Raw genomic sequence first — 15950 nt, forward strand, 5'->3', positions numbered from 1 at the left:
GAAATCTGGAACGGTGAGTTAAGTTAAGCCCTTCGACATCTTTCTGCAATATGGCACAGATCGGTCCAGATTTGGACATAGCTGGAATATAGACCGATCTCTCTATTTAAGGTTTTGAGCCCATAAAAAGGCGCATTTATTGTCCGATGTCGCCGAAATTTGGGACAGTGAATTGTGTTAGGACCTTCGACATCCTTCTTCAACTTGGCCCAATTCGGTCCAGATTTGAATATAGCTGCCATATAGACCGATCTTTCTTTTGATTTAAGGTTTTGGACCCATAAAAGGCACATTTTTTGTCCGATTTCGCCAAAATTTGACACGATTTCAGATCGGTCTATATTTGGATATGGCTACCAAAAAGTCCAATATTTTGTTTTACAAAATTGAACAATGACTTGTACTTATTAGACCACTCAATATCCGTATCAAATTTGGTTCCAATCGGACCATATTTCGATAAAGCTGCTTTGGGGGAATTAATTAGGCATTTTCACCGGATTATGATGAAAGGTGGTTTACATGTATACCCGAAGTGGTGGGTATCCAAAGTTCGGCCCAGACGAACTTAACGCCTTGATTGATTGATTTTTTTTTTCGAATACCCTTTTAGGATTATTATGCTGGTTTTGCTATTGAGAATGTGGTTCCAGCTTACATAACAATTGTCCAAGAGGAATTTGATTTGGCTGTGGCTGGACTTGTTGCTTTGGTTATTGTTTTATTCGTAGGCGTTGTTAGCTTTATTGTATTGTGTTGCTGTTTGAAACATTGGAATTTGTCTGTTCCCACAGAAAATCGAAGAAAAGAAGCTTTAATCAAAAAACAAATTATCGAAGATTTAAATACAACGGAAAACCCTCTGTGGATTGAGCAGTAAGTATCATAAACATATTACTATGTAGATGAAAGGATAAATTAATAACGTTTTTCTTTTAAAAAATTAAACAACATTTTATTTAATTTTATCTCTATGCTTTTCAATTTTCTATTACAGAAAACTCAAATTGTATGAAGAACAAGAACTTACAATGCAAGTTTTTTCAGAACCCGACCATATATCCAATTCGGATATTCAGGTAAGTCAACTTTGTTTTTATATCCGACATCACCAATGGTGCACAGACTGTAAAGGTTTTATGAAGGGAGGCCACCGTAGCGCAAAGGCAAGCAAGCATGTCTGCCTTTGTTGCTAAACGCCTTGGGAGAATATCAGAAAAAATTTCAGTGGTGGTTATCTCCTCCTAATGCGTGCGTTATATGTGAGGTAATACTTCATGTAAAAACTACTCCCCATAGAGATGTCGAGGAAGTTGCTTTACCCGTTATAGAAAGCCGATCAACTTTGAATTATTACCTGATGTAATTGAACCATGATATTTTTAACCAAAGGTTCCAATCGATTCATATTTCGAAAAAGTTTAACTGTGAACTTGAAGTTGTTTTAGCCACATTTTCATGTGGTCAAGCTCCTGTATGTGACCAAGTTCGTTCCGGTCCAATGGACCGATAGCCGCAGGAACTAGGTGGCCATTGGTTATTTAAAGCGCCAATAATTCGCCTTGTCATATCAATACTTGTGCAAGCCACCGACCTCTCACTAATACTGTCCGCTGATTGTCCGCGACTGCCGTTGCAGCACTCCGTATGGAGCATTCCACTATCCGCAACCTGTGGACGCCACACAGCTTGGTGTAGGTATTTGCTAGCTATTTTAGAACCATAGACCTATTTTTCTTATCTTGTATAGTAAAAGGGAGATAAAAGAAAAAATTAAGTGCCACATATAGAAAATGAGAAAAATCAGTGCATGAAAAATAAGAGGGGAATGTATATAAGAAAGGACTTGAACCCCTTTTACACTGCTCATTACATCCCGATCCTGATTTTATAAAGTGAAACTAGATGATCTAGCCATTAAAGCCGGATGGAATGTGGAAAAAGGAACAGAATGTAAAAAACCTTTAATATTCAAGCAAAGCATTTGACGTTTTAGTAGGATTTGGATACAACTCTGAAATTGGAAAATTTTATCAGCTGGGCTTATGACTTTACCTTCTAATTGTACTATGGTACAATTAAGAGATAGCGTCATTAGCTCAACAACTAAAATCAAATAGAACATCTTTCTAAAATATAAGAAGAGAACCACAGCTGCTTATAAGAGCATCCAGTAGGGATTTTATTGTTTCCTCAGTTTAATTTATTTTATCACAAATAATGAAGAAAAGCGAATCATTGAAACCAATGAAACATACAAAAGCCATGCCCGCAATGCTTTCAAGTGTTGCCACTTTGATTTTTTTTTATCATTTTCCTCACTATAAGTAGAGTACTACTTTTCCGCCTGTTTTTAGCCAACGTTTCACCCAAGATATATTCATTTACAGGTAATGGCAGTTGCCCAACAACAAAATGTTGGGTGCACTATCTGTCAAAATCAATGATTAGTGCAAATCTGATTTTGTGTATGTTACTAGATCGCGCAATTTTTAGTTGTTTGTGTGTGTTATAGTTCTTAACTACACACACACAACCAAAACCCGTTGACAGATAGTGCACTTTGCGAGAAAAAATTGTACTCAGCTGTTTATGGTATACTACTTGGTAATTATGTCATGGTTTCACCGACGTTTTTTTTTATATGGAGTTTGACAGCATTCCGCTTGAAAAGCAGAACAGAATACTCAGCTTAATTGTACCAAGGGATGTTGGTTTGATCATTTTGTACAAATGTTGTAAACAAATATGAGGTAGGGTCATTAAGTCGGGTAATGACGAGGATCGGTGGCTAAGGTCGGGAAATGGAAAATCATCGCAATATACTTCAAGTATGTTATTTAATTCCTAGATAATAACAAAGCAAAAATTAGAATTTAATGTTAAAGTATTCTGGTCTGACCTCATCATTAAAGCTGGAACCAGATGAAACCCAAATTGTCTGGTGTTCCCCCTAAAGACAAGGTGTGTAGGGCTGTGTGGTCCGTAAGTCGCTATGCTCATTTCCGGCCACACTTTGGGACATGAGAACTAGAGTTCTTCAATTTTGACAGTTTCTATAAAAATTCTAATGTTAATGGAAATAAAACTTTCCAAGGATCCTAGACAAATTAGTTACAGAGGAACTTTGTGGTAGAAATCAGAAGGTCGTTTTGAATTTTAGACAATAGAGGGACATAGTAAACATCTTCTATTTCAAAGCTATTTCATTTATTTTGGTATTTTAAATAGTGGTAATGTGGTCATTACTGTTTTAGACCCATGGTTTTTGAACAAATTTTCATAGGATTCATCGTCAATTTCGGTTTTTATAACCGCTTTGTCGACAAATAAATGTTGACCTACCCTACTCTATATACATTTGTACCAAAATACTTAAATATATGAATTCCAATAATATATTTTATTCCTTTTGTTTCTAGGGACCCATGGATCACTGTGGTTCAATGGAGCAGCAACACGTTGTAGACAATACATATGCCACCATACAACCACGTAATCATGGAGCTGGTAATGGGGCAGGCATGGGTGGAAATAGTCCAAACCCCAATATGGGTTCAAATAATCATGGTCGAATCGATCCTCATATGACAGATTTTGCTGACTATGCTACATTGCGCAATAATCGTGTACCATCGGTAAATATTTAGAATCTTGGCGTTATTTTAACCAAAAAAAAACAAAAATAATAACAAAAATTTTCATGTATATTTTAGATGTTTGAATTTACTGGATCAACTTTCCAGGCACCAATTAGGGATGGTGATGATGTTGTCACCGAATTAATATAAAAATCGCCAAGAATATATAGAAAGTATTTAGAAACTAATTAATCACATACATATAAGTAGTAACACGAATATACAAAAAGAACTCAACACATTTTTATATGTATATTATTCAATCAATATATATATATATATTATATAGTATCATATATTGTTCAATATATACATATATACCATGCATAGAACAAATTAAATAGCCAAGGCAGCTTAAATATTAAAGAAGAAAGTATTAATTTTTACAATAGTTTTCTAGATTTTTTGCCTTAGCTATATAACGACAATAAAGTAGGGAAACTATTAGACTTACAGGTCATTTATGATCGTTTTTGCATCCCGAATATATTTATTAAATTTGAAACTCGAAAAATTTGTATTAAGATTGCGCAAATTAGAGGCATATTAAGGGAATTTTGATAATAAGCAATTAAAATTATTTGTAATGTGTCAAATAAATGAGAACAAATAACGAAATTCGTTATCGCTGCGAACACTATAAACACTATTTAAATAAATTCATAAAATATATATTAACTCGAAAATTTTATTGTAGAATATCAAACTATTTTTGATAAATATTTTTTTTAATATGTTGCTCTGATTTATTTATCCCTTTTAGTATCAAACCAAGTCCATCCAAAATACATAATTTTAGTTAATAATTTAATTTTTATTTTTTAAGCTAACATTTGTACTAGTTTTTGTTTTAATTTGATCATGTTAAGCCATTCTTGCTATATGTTGTAACCATATACATGTTTTATGTTTACAATTAATAATTAATAAATTAATTTATATTTTATAAAAATATAAAATATTAACAGAATAATTTAAGTGCAGAGTTTTAGCTTCAGATAAAAACAGCTAATAATAAAAAAAAAAATAATAACAAAAAACTATACATCATACTATAAAACTATACAACGCAACTCGCAACTCGATAGAAAATTAAAAGCATTGTAAATAGCTTCTCAATAATTTTTATTTTCCATGGGAAAAATTTTTTAACTAAGAATCAAGTAAGCTTCACCTTAGCTCAGTTTAAAATTTAGGAAGATTTCAAGACTATCAAGATTTAAGTAAGACTCCATATTCTATATCAGTCAGTTACAGGAGCTGCAACCAGACTCCATATCGGTCGTTGAGCTTCAACTCAAATCAGAAAGTACTAATTGATTTGATATAAATGTTCATATCAGTTATGAGAGACGTAGCAAAAGAACAGTATAGCGTTTGAGATAATCTCCAAAACCCATTTACACTACGATTCAAGTGTCAAAAACATCTCTTTTTCACAAATACAAAGTCAACAGAGATGTGTTTGACAGCGTTTTTATTGTGACCTGCATATTTATTGTGTTCAACATATTTATTGTGGCCAAAAATTAAATTGGTGAAAGGATTTTTATAAATTTATTTTTTTTTTTAATTTATCTTAGGAAATGTCAAATTTAGCACATGTTGAGTTGTACATATCGAGTGATACAAACCATGGCGAAACGATGAAAGGTGGTTTCATTTGTACAACAACCACAAATCATATGGTGCAATCCGTCATCTTGTCATCAAGCTGATCGACGTTTTGCCAACACACACAAATAAATTTGTGTGCGTGTGTTTATACGTGTGCGTACATGAGCAGAGAATATGCGAGAAAGAAGATAACAACAAAGAGAATGCAAACAAAAATCTGAAATCTTAATACCGCCAAACCTGGCCGGCTGTTAGCAGCTGTTCGCGTGAGACCACCTTTTTAAATCCGCCTTGGGCAGAACACTAACAAAAGTCAAACAATAACACACAGCATAGAGAACAGCATCGAAGAGGAGTTGATTGGTGCCCATTTCGTGAGCATTTAATAATATTGGCAATCAATTTGTAGTGGTGCAGCGACATGTCGCTGCGCCAATAGACTTCAACGTGTATTCGCATTTTCTTCGTCACCATTTTGTTTTATAATGCGTCTTGACAGTTGTTCGGCCGAAAAAGTGAAGTCAGTACTAGGCTTTATTGCGAAATACGACAGTCTCTATTCTTTGCTAGATCACAAAAAAAGTCATATAACAAAGACAACAGCATTGAATCAGAGTGGATTGGTGCCTATTCCGAGAGCATTTAATTATATTTGCAATGAATGTTGCTATTATTTTGCTCATTGAACTCAAAACCACTTCTATGGAATTTGTTCGCATTTTCTTCGTCACTATTTTTTTATAATGCATTTTGACAGTTGTTCGAGCGAAAAGTCGAAGCTAGTACTAGGCTTAAGCTAGCGAATCCGCTAGACTGGTAAATAAAACAACCAAATTATGTTATCATTATGATTTTTGTAATGTTCCTAAAACGTAACCGTGAAATACATGTACCTGTAAAATACAAACGCAGCACCAGCCTTTAAGGACAAAGCAAAATGAGCGCGTTGAGCTTTGTTTGTAGCATTACGTTAAAAATGCAGCTCTGCCAACGAATCCCACAAATGCAACTCGTAAAATTTACACAATAGTACACAAGTGCACTATCTGTCAACGAATTTTAGTTGTGTGTGTGTATTATAGTTAAGAACTATTGGGTTGCCCAAAAAGTAATTGCGGATTTTTTAAAAGAAAGTAAATGCATTTTTAATAAAACTAAGAATGAACTTTAATCAAATATACTTTTTTTTACACTTTTTTTCTAAAGCAAGCTAAAAGTAACAGCTGATAACTGACAGAAGAAAGAATGCAATTACAGAGTCACAAGCTGTGAAAAAATTTGTCAACGCTGACTATATGAAAAATCCTCAATTACTTTTTGGGCAACCCAATATAAAACACACAAACAACGAAAAATTGAGCGAACTAGTCACATGCTCCAAATCGGAGTTGCACTAATCACGGATTTTGACAGATAGTGAACTCAATATTTTGTTGTTGGGCAACTGCCACTACCAGTAAATGAATATAAATGAAAGAACAAATTTCGAAAATTCTTTAACTTGTTACTTTTGCGGGATTTGTTTGCGGAGTTGCATTTTTCAACGCAACGCTCAAAAACAAAACTCATTGTGCTAATTCTGGTTTGGTCTTTAGACTTGGATAATATTTGAACTAAAAAACAATAGAAAAATAGAGTCGTCGAAATTAAAGTGAACATAGACCGGCCTTAACTTGATAGCCCTTTTAATTAACATAAATTTTATTGATCAGCCTTTATGGCCCTTTTAAGGCTGGTACTACGTTCTTTTTTACGGAAAAATTTCTGCTTACGAGCATGTGTACGTACAAATGTGTGTATGGGTCGTACTGAAATTCATGTATGTTTTTGTAATTTCAATCAAAACCCACCCCTTTGTAATTAATATATAATGAAACACAAAACAATTTAAAAAAAGACAAGAAGTTTCAACTCGAAAACCGAATATAGTAGCGACCTTTAGATGACATATCATGATCCTACTCATCGTGTGTACGTGTCAAACACGGTAAATCGATTTTTTCTTTTCTTTGATTTTATTAATTTTTCCGGTAATCGATAGACGCCATTCATCGAAAAAACAAATGAATTTGATTTTTCAGCCATGACTAATGGTTATGTGTACAAGTGATGCATACATCTTTGTTTTCACCAATCCTATTACAATGACCATATATCAGATTTGTTGTGTAAACTCTGCATTATACCATTTTGACAGGCATCAGTGACTACGTTATTTTTTTGATTTAGGGATATGCCGAGTAACCGCCTACCGACTATTTTGTAACGTAACACGCGGTTATTCGTCATTTTTACATCATTTGGGTTCGCAACTTCGCATCATTTTTACATTTTCCCGTGTAGAGAAAATTTTTAGCAATTCATATTTGGCCTTTGTTGCGGACCGGTACTTGATTCTCTTAACCTCTTAACTTTTGGATTTACCTCGTGAAAAAGTGTTGAAAAATTATTAAAATGAGCCGCGTGTTGATCGGAAATTTGCCACCAGGTACTACAATCAGAAATATTGACGATTTTTGCAGCCCATTTGGTCGTCTTCTATACGTAGATGTAAAAACTCAGGGTAACGCGACCCTGGCTTGTGTTGAATATGAGAACACCAGGTAAGAAATTCTTAAGAAAATTAAATTCGCGTTGTTTAATTTCAAGGATGAAAACCATATTCCTCTCCAGAAACGCAAATAATCTTGTTCGCGCTAGACATGGGTATAACTTTAATGGTTATACTGTACAACTAAAAATTATGACCGAAGGCTCGGGTTCGGGTGGTCTCTTTGAGGTTAGAGACGAATCAAGGCGACGAAATGCGCCTTCTGCTGCCCCACCAGCATACAGTCGATCCCAAAGCAATTTTGAGAGTAATAACCGCGGCAATTACTATAACAACAACAGCAATAGTAATGGCGGCACTAATAATCTTGACTTTACTGAAGCATGCCGCATTGTGTACGATCGTTTTATAAGCGAAGGATTTAATGCGAAAGTGGCAAGAGAAAAAGCATTAGAGTTTGTAAACAACATGCAAGGAAGAAATAATCAAGGCTTTGACGGCAACTCTGATTATTTCGACCAATCTCAACGCAGCAACTCTAATTACTTTGGAGGTCAATCTCAAAGCATGAACTCTAATAGCTATGATAACTATAATGGTGGTAATCAAAATTGGGGAAGATATGGTGGTGGTGGCGGTAGTGGTAGTGGTGGTAATTGGGACACCCAACAAAATTGGGGTGGTGGAAACCAAGGCTCGTTTCCCAACTCAAATTGGGGCAATTTCAATGGCCCAAACAATCAGCAAATGCCCCCGTCCTGGGGCGGTGCCGGCGTTGGTGGTGGCTCACGATGGGACGGATGGAACAACCGAGGAAGTAATTTTTATCCCAACTCGGGAAGAATGGTAATTACAAGATTTTCTTATTTCTATTAGTACATATTGAAAACTACATCATTTCTAACTTGACTACAGTTCTGCCGGAAACCTATAATGTTTCCCAACCCAAACAGAACTGTACGATAACAAAATTTATATACATAGATAAATAGAATTTCGAATTTTTCACGATTTGAATTTTGAATGTTTGAAAAAAATGTCAAATCTTATATTAAAAACAAAAATAACTACTTTAAGAAGTTACAGCTTGGGTATACATACACAATGTAAACCCTAGTGCTAACGCCGCCAACAACTTGCTGTATCAAAAAAGTGTGAAAAAAACACCATTCAAACTGTTCAATGATACAGTATAGATAGTAGCAATAAGGGTGATCTTTTATGTTTTTCAATAACCTGATTTTTCAAGTTTGAAAAGTTGAGAAATATTGTTCTCATACATGTTTTTAATTAGACTGTTTTACGAGTTTTATAAAAAACCTTTTATTTAATATTTTTTTCTCTGGGTTAATTACTAATTAAGATACCACATTAAACGATGTAAATGTGTTTATAAGAATTTTTAAATCATATTTGATATGAGGTTGCTTTTGCGAATTGTTACTTGGTACTGATGTAACTTAAATTTATTTCACATCGTGTCCCAAAGACCAAACCTTTTTGCCTTAAGGCTTTTCGCGATTTTTTTTTCGCTGATTACTTTCTTTTAGATAATAGATTTTAAAGCAAAAAGTTTCCTGATTTCATTCAGTAGGACATTCCCTCAATAATAATGGTGGGATTTTAATAAAATTTTTATTTGTGTAGTGTTACAAAAAAATAATCGTCAAAAACCAATGTTTTTCGCGATTCCTTTGCAAATAACAATGATAAAATTTTATCATTTGTAATAAAGAGGAAATGTCTCCTACTGAATGAAATCAGTTTTTTTTTTGTTTTAAAATCTTTAATCTAAAGCAATCGTCGAAAAAATATCGCAAATAGCAAATATAGTACTAGCCTTTAATTGGGATTCTAATTTCTTATTTTCAATTTTTTACGCTGTTTGAGAGACGATGATTAACAAACTAGATTTTCAATAGGTACATAGTAATTTTTTTCATATAGACGCGTTGTAGTTAACTGTCGACTGTACTTTTTGCCAAGAGCTGAACTACGGTATATGGACTGATATTTCTACCTGATAACTGTTGTTCGACAATATTAACTTGAAAAATGAAATGGAAATCCTGTTTTGGACTCGCCAGAAAATATAAGGCGTTCGCGTAAGATTTATTCTGTATATGTAGAAATATATATAGCTCCCACATATACAGAACTTCTTCTTTGAAACTCGACTCACTCAAACATTTGTTTACATTTAAAGGAAATGCGTTCTCTTAATAACAATCAAAGGAACATTTTTGCAAATTTTATTGTTTTGTAGTTTTAACAACTTTTATTGCGTTTTTTTCTGGTAAATGTATGCATCACTGACTATTTCAGATGTTCTAAAATATAACGGTAAAGCGCTCAAATGCGAAGTTGGTTGCGGAATCATTCGAGAAAATCAACTCTTGTTATCATATGTAATTCATATGTAATTTCATAAAACAGCAAATCTGAAAGTTGTATACATTGTGGGATACGTACGAAAAATTGGATATTGGAATAAATATTTAACTTTTTCGATTTAATGGAGCATTTATTTCATCAAATATACACGTAGACACATGTCTGCAAAAAATAAGTACAATACATATGAGATTATATGCCAATTGGAGCGCGTTCTATTCGTTTATGACGTATATAAGAAAAGTCTTATGAATACAGAAAGCGACAGCTCATATGACATGCCCGATAATGCAATTACGAATGAAAATATATTTAATTGATAGGCTCATGCAATATATAAGTTATGTGCAAATAGGAACGATTCATTTTGGTGTATATATGTGCTTTGTTAGCCAAAAATTATTAAAATTCGGCCAAAATTATAAATCGATGTTTGTCGCCATCTTGTATTCTACACAACTAATTTTCAGTGGCGACATAAATGTCTTGGCTAGAGGTACATAACCTGAATGAATTTTTTTTATTAAGGCTTTTACTAAAGGGTGATTTTTTTGAGGTTAGGATTTTCATGCATTAGTATTTGACAGATCACGTGGGATTTCAGACATGGTGTCAAAGAAAAAGAAGCTCAGTATGCTTTGACATTTCATCATGAATAGACTTACTAACGAGCAACGCTTGCAAATCATTGAATTTTATTACCAAAATCAGTGTTCGGTTCGAAATGTGTTCAAATTTTGACAAATTTTGTTCAGCGATGAGGCTCATTTCTGGTTGAATGGCTACGTAAATAAGCAAAATTGCCGCATTTGGAGTGAAGAGCAACCAGAAGCCGTTCAAGAACTGCCCATGCATCCCGAAAAATGCACTGTTTGGTGTGGTTTGTACGCTGGTGGAATCATTGGACCGTATTTTTTCAAAGATGCTGTTGGACGCAACGTTACGGTGAATGAACACATTTCGAACCGAACACTGATTTTGGTAATAAAATTCAATGATTTGCAAGCGTTGCTCGTTAGTAAGTCTATTCATGATGAAATGTCAAAGCATACTGAGCATCTTTCTCTTTGACACCATGTCTGAAATCCCACGTGATCTGTCAAATACTAATGCATGAAAATCCTAACCTAAAAAAAATCACCCTTTATATACATTTTTCGCCAATTACTTTTTTGAGGTAATAGATTTTAAAGCAAAAAAACGCATGCTGATTTTGTTTAATAGAACATTCCCTCATTACTAATGGTAAAATTTTAATAAAATTGTTATTTTCGTAATGTTAAAAAAAAGTAATCCCAAAAAATGGGTTCTCAACGGTAAAAAACGAACATAGTACCAGCCATTGAGCTGGGTATGCATCTCTAACGAAATTTTCGGTTGCAGCCAAAAACATGTCGCCACTGAAAAATAGTTGTATGGAATGCAATATGGCGACAAACTTGTATTTATAATTTTGGCCAAATTTTAATCATATTTGGCTAATAAAGTACACATGTGCAGTAATAAATCGTTTTCATTAGCACAACATTATTTCATGTTGCATGGAGCTATTAAAACATATATTTTCATTCGTAGTTGCAAGAAAAAAATTCATTAAGGCCTATTATGTCAACCCTAAAGCAAGCGAAATTTTCGGTAACGGTACCGGTAACCAATTTTCAGCCAGCGTTTCGCCGACATTTTTTTTATATGGAGTTTGACAACATTCCGCTGAAAAAACTTAATATATCTTAATATAGAGAATTGAGTGCTATTACTTTAAGTAAATAAAAAGCGGTTATGCCTTCGCAGTAAGGTAAGGCGTTAGGTCGACAATTTTGTTTGTTGTAATAACATGGGCAGATGTGGAATACAATACCCAGTATCAAGGAAAAATATGCAAAAGTTATTACACTCGGAAAGTGGAAAACTTCTGAATTTAGAAACAAACAAAAAATTAAAAGAGAAAAACATAATTTGATCACCCTTGTTAGAACTATTCAGATTTACTTAACATTCGTTTTCTCCTATCTATGCAGGATTCTTTTATGGTATCTCTGATAGTAGGAGAATCACCTAAAAACTGGTAATAATTAAAGTTTTTGTTTACTATTTTTTATTTGCAATAAAAAAAACTCTTACATACTTTATTGGCAATACGACATAAATAAGCGCAACATCTGCGCTTTAATAAAATATTTCCAAATATTTTCACAAAGTGATTCTGGCATCAATTGAAAGAGCATAATGGATTAAAAAACACCTTGCAGAACTGACAATTACGGCGGGATATATATTTAATGCAAGAATTTTAAAACCGCCCATTAATTTTTTTTAAGAGAAGTATAAATTACCAAAACAATTTTTTTTTGGAATTTTTAGTTTTCTTCTCACTCCAGTAAGATGTAAATATATTAAATTCGTTGGAGTTTCAAAAGTTTCCTTAAACTCCGATGGAAAGTAATTTTCCAATGAATCTGAAAGCGCAACGCTCAGTTTGATGTAAATGAGGTGGTGTATCATATGACATTGTACATGAATGGCAACGAAAAACAAACAGGAATAATCTAAACGAATTTTTTCATTAAGTTTACTCCTAAAAAGACAAGTAAACGTTCAAAGGATGGTAAAACCTTGAACCACCAAGTTCTTAGTAAAGAATGGCTCTGTATATTCTGTATACAGATCATTTTGTGAAGATCTCTAACCAATAAGGAACTTAAAAGGAATAAAGTAGTGGTTACACCAAGCTTATAAACTTTAAATATTAATGGAAAAATAAAAACATGTGGTCTTTAGCCATATGTTATGCAAACTGGAATAAAGATTTTGGTGATTTTATATCTGAGCCCTATGAAATCTTGAAGTTTCGAAATAAGTTATCTCAAGGTACAAACAAGCCCAACTCTTTCATCTGATGCTGCTAATTTTGTGTTCATTTCAGGGATTTTCTCAATCCCAACTGTTTTTAGAAAAAGGAATGTGAAACCCTTTTCTAACTGAACGGTAGCGCGATGATTCTCAAAAAGAAGTCTTCGGCATACTGTTTTTTTTTTCTTTCTTTATTTCAATGATATAAGATCCTTTTAGACATTTTATTCAACAAAAGAAATATATAATAAAGATGAATTCTAATCGTCCAAAGTTCGAAATAATAATAATATTTTACGCATGGAAACGAGTTGTGGACTCGGAACAAGCGTTGGTTTTTTTTTATACTTTGTAAGTCCATAATATTTCATTTACTTAATCGGTCCACAAAACCCCAAAATTCGTATAATTTTTATTCACAGGGAGGAGGAGGAGGTGGAGCAAGAGCTAATGTTGTCGATCAAGACACCTATTTGAAGTCTGTGGCAATCCGCAAGAAGATTGAAGCCAAAATTACCAAAGGTGTGAGCACTCCCAGGGATTTGCGTAATCTTCAATTCCATACTCAAATTATGGACGACTATGAACGTAATCTCCGTTCCCAAAAGAAGGTGGTGACCAGCAACAATGACTCGGATGAATTGCAAAAATTGCAACGCTATAAGTCTGCCCTGGGCATTGTTCACAAGTTCAAGAAGGTCAATAAATCAACACTTTCGCCAGAGGATCTAAAGTCGTATAACAGAAATAAAGTTATTGTAGACGAATATGAGAGCTATGTTGCTTCAAAGGCCAAGGGAGGACGTGGTGGAGGCAAAGCTTCTACGCCAGCGATTGCTTTCGAGCGCAAGAAGCAACAACTCATTAAGGAGGCCAAAAAGATTTATGGCACCGATTTTAGGCTTTCTGGTGCCGCCAAAAAGAAAATGCGTAGCTTGCTTGCAGTCGGTTTTGATATGGACGATGCCAGACTCTTAGCTCTACACTCTAGTCTCGTTTGCAAGGAGCTCATTGAATTAAAGAATGCTGCAGGCATAAAGGGTGCCGTTTCAAGTTCTGGAGACAAAAGCAAAGCCTTGGTACCAGTTGGCGGTGCCAAGCCAGCTCAAAAGAAGGATGAACCCCACGACCCTGCCCTGGGCCGTCTAAAGGATATGACTAAGAAAGAAAGGGCTGGTATGCGCTCCGCCAACAGGCTCATTGCAAAATATGAAGCCCAAAATACCGAGATCGAATCCTTGACGGAAAGAGACATCATCCTCTTGCGCATTGCCCTCAAACGTCTTAAAGTTTACAACGAGAAATTTGAAACACCTTTGCCAAAGACCAAATATGAAGAATTACTCTCCGCAAAGTATGACAAAAAGGAACCCGCAGAAGGTGAAGTCAAAAAAGAAGAAGCCATGGAGCAGGGCAATGAAGGAGAAGCAGCTGCGGAAGAAAACGGCGACGCCGAGGCTGGCGAAGCAGCAGCAGACGATCAAACGGCCGCCGATGAATAGACAATTCAATACACAAAACACACAACACATAACACATACCTTTACTATTTAATCTAAAACATTAACATTTTACATAATAATGCTAATATGTATGTTTACATAAGTAAAAGATATGCAAACACAGTATATCAATCATAATCCCTATGATTCCAATATATTTTAAGTCCTACCTACATACACCCATAAATCAATTTAAAATAAACATTGACATTAAAATTTGACCCCAATAACAAACAATACTGGACTAAGATTTATGAATTTTTAGAACTCAGACCAGTTATAGTTCTTCGATCAAATATATCTACAAAATTGACAAGCTGAAGAGCTCGCATGAAATTAAATAAATGTATGTAGTTTAAACAAAATTCAATCTTTTTTATGTATTTTTTCTTTTGGGTGTGTGTTTGGAGATGTCGAAAGTTCTTGGAAGGTAAACAACCCCCACACCTGCAGGTGGGTATCGTGGGGTTAAACTTTGTATTGGGTTGCCCAAAAAGTAATTGCGGATTTTTCATATAGTCGGCGTTGACAAATTTTTTCACAGCTTGTGACTCTGTAATTGCATTCTCTCTTCTGTCAGTTATCAGCTGTTACTTTTAGCTTGCTTTAGAAAAAAAGTGTAAAAAAAGTATATTTGATTAAAGTTCATTCTAAGTTTTAATGCATTTACTTTCTTTTAAAAAATCCGCAATTACTTTTTGGGCAACCCAATAGTTTATGTTGCTGATCAATGGGAGGCCACCGCAGCGGAGAGGCTAGCATGCCCGCTTAACGCCTGGGTTTGAATCCAGGCGAGAAAATCAGAAAACAATTTGAACTGTGGTTATCACTTCCGAATTCTTGTTGCATTTGTTAGGTACTATGCAATGCAAAAACTTCTCCGCAAAGGTGTATCGCACTCGGCTACAAAAAGAGGGTCCCTTATCAATGAGATTAAACTTGAATCGGATTGCACTCATTGATATGTGAGAAATGTGCCCTGTTCCTTAATGGAATAATGAAATATCAGCCCTATTCGAAAATGGGAAATATAAGGGAAACTCAGAATAGATTTCCAAACTCTTCGATCTTTTGCGTTCCTCTCAATTGCTGGCATCAACTGTTGAGATGTATTTCTCCGTCGATTTTTAAATTCTTCCATCATCTGCTTTACTCCAATTGCTGACACCTAATGTCCAGATGTCTGTCTCTATCGATTATGTATTGCAACTTAACTTCAGTTGTTTTGTCCCCGGGCAAATTGATTATAGAAATTTCCATTTCTTCGTTTTATTTAAAAACTGGTGGTATTCGTTACGTTCAAAGCCAGACCCAGTTCCACTAACTTTCTTTCGATTTTTTAAAGGCTGCAGTTACTATTTGTGGTTTCCGACACGTAATCGGGAGTAATCTGCG

The 15950-nt window shown here is 34.5% G+C and overlaps 2 protein-coding genes across 4 annotated transcripts in view; both read left to right on the plus strand.

Annotated features, from left to right (window-relative positions):
- LOC106083681 (cadherin-87A) overlaps nt 1-4527 on the plus strand; it is a 36964-nt gene extending 32437 nt beyond the window's left edge. For 2 of the 3 annotated variants that reach the window (XM_013246851.2, XM_013246868.2), the window contains exons 18-21: nt 614-876; nt 998-1079; nt 3423-3638; nt 3717-4526. In XM_013246851.2, coding sequence (XP_013102305.2) covers nt 614-876; nt 998-1079; nt 3423-3638; nt 3717-3791 — 636 coding nt within the window. In that variant the 3' untranslated portion in view covers nt 3792-4526. Of the gene's footprint in view, nt 1-613; nt 877-997; nt 1080-3422; nt 3639-3716 lie in introns of all 3 variants that reach the window. The other variant, XM_059362597.1, reaches the window with a different exon arrangement.
- A 3034-nt stretch (nt 4528-7561) lies between these two features.
- Nucleotides 7562-14925, plus strand: LOC106081019 (uncharacterized). The gene is made up of 3 exons (XM_059362863.1): nt 7562-7861; nt 7932-8655; nt 13476-14925. The coding sequence occupies exons 1-3, from the start codon at nt 7713-7715 to the stop codon at nt 14553-14555; spliced, it is 1953 nt and encodes a 650-aa protein (XP_059218846.1). The 5' UTR covers nt 7562-7712; the 3' UTR covers nt 14556-14925.
- Nucleotides 14926-15950: the final 1025 nt, after the last annotated feature.

This window comes from Stomoxys calcitrans, chromosome 2, assembly GCF_963082655.1.
Source record: "Stomoxys calcitrans chromosome 2, idStoCalc2.1, whole genome shotgun sequence".
NCBI lineage: Eukaryota > Metazoa > Arthropoda > Insecta > Diptera > Muscidae > Stomoxys > Stomoxys calcitrans.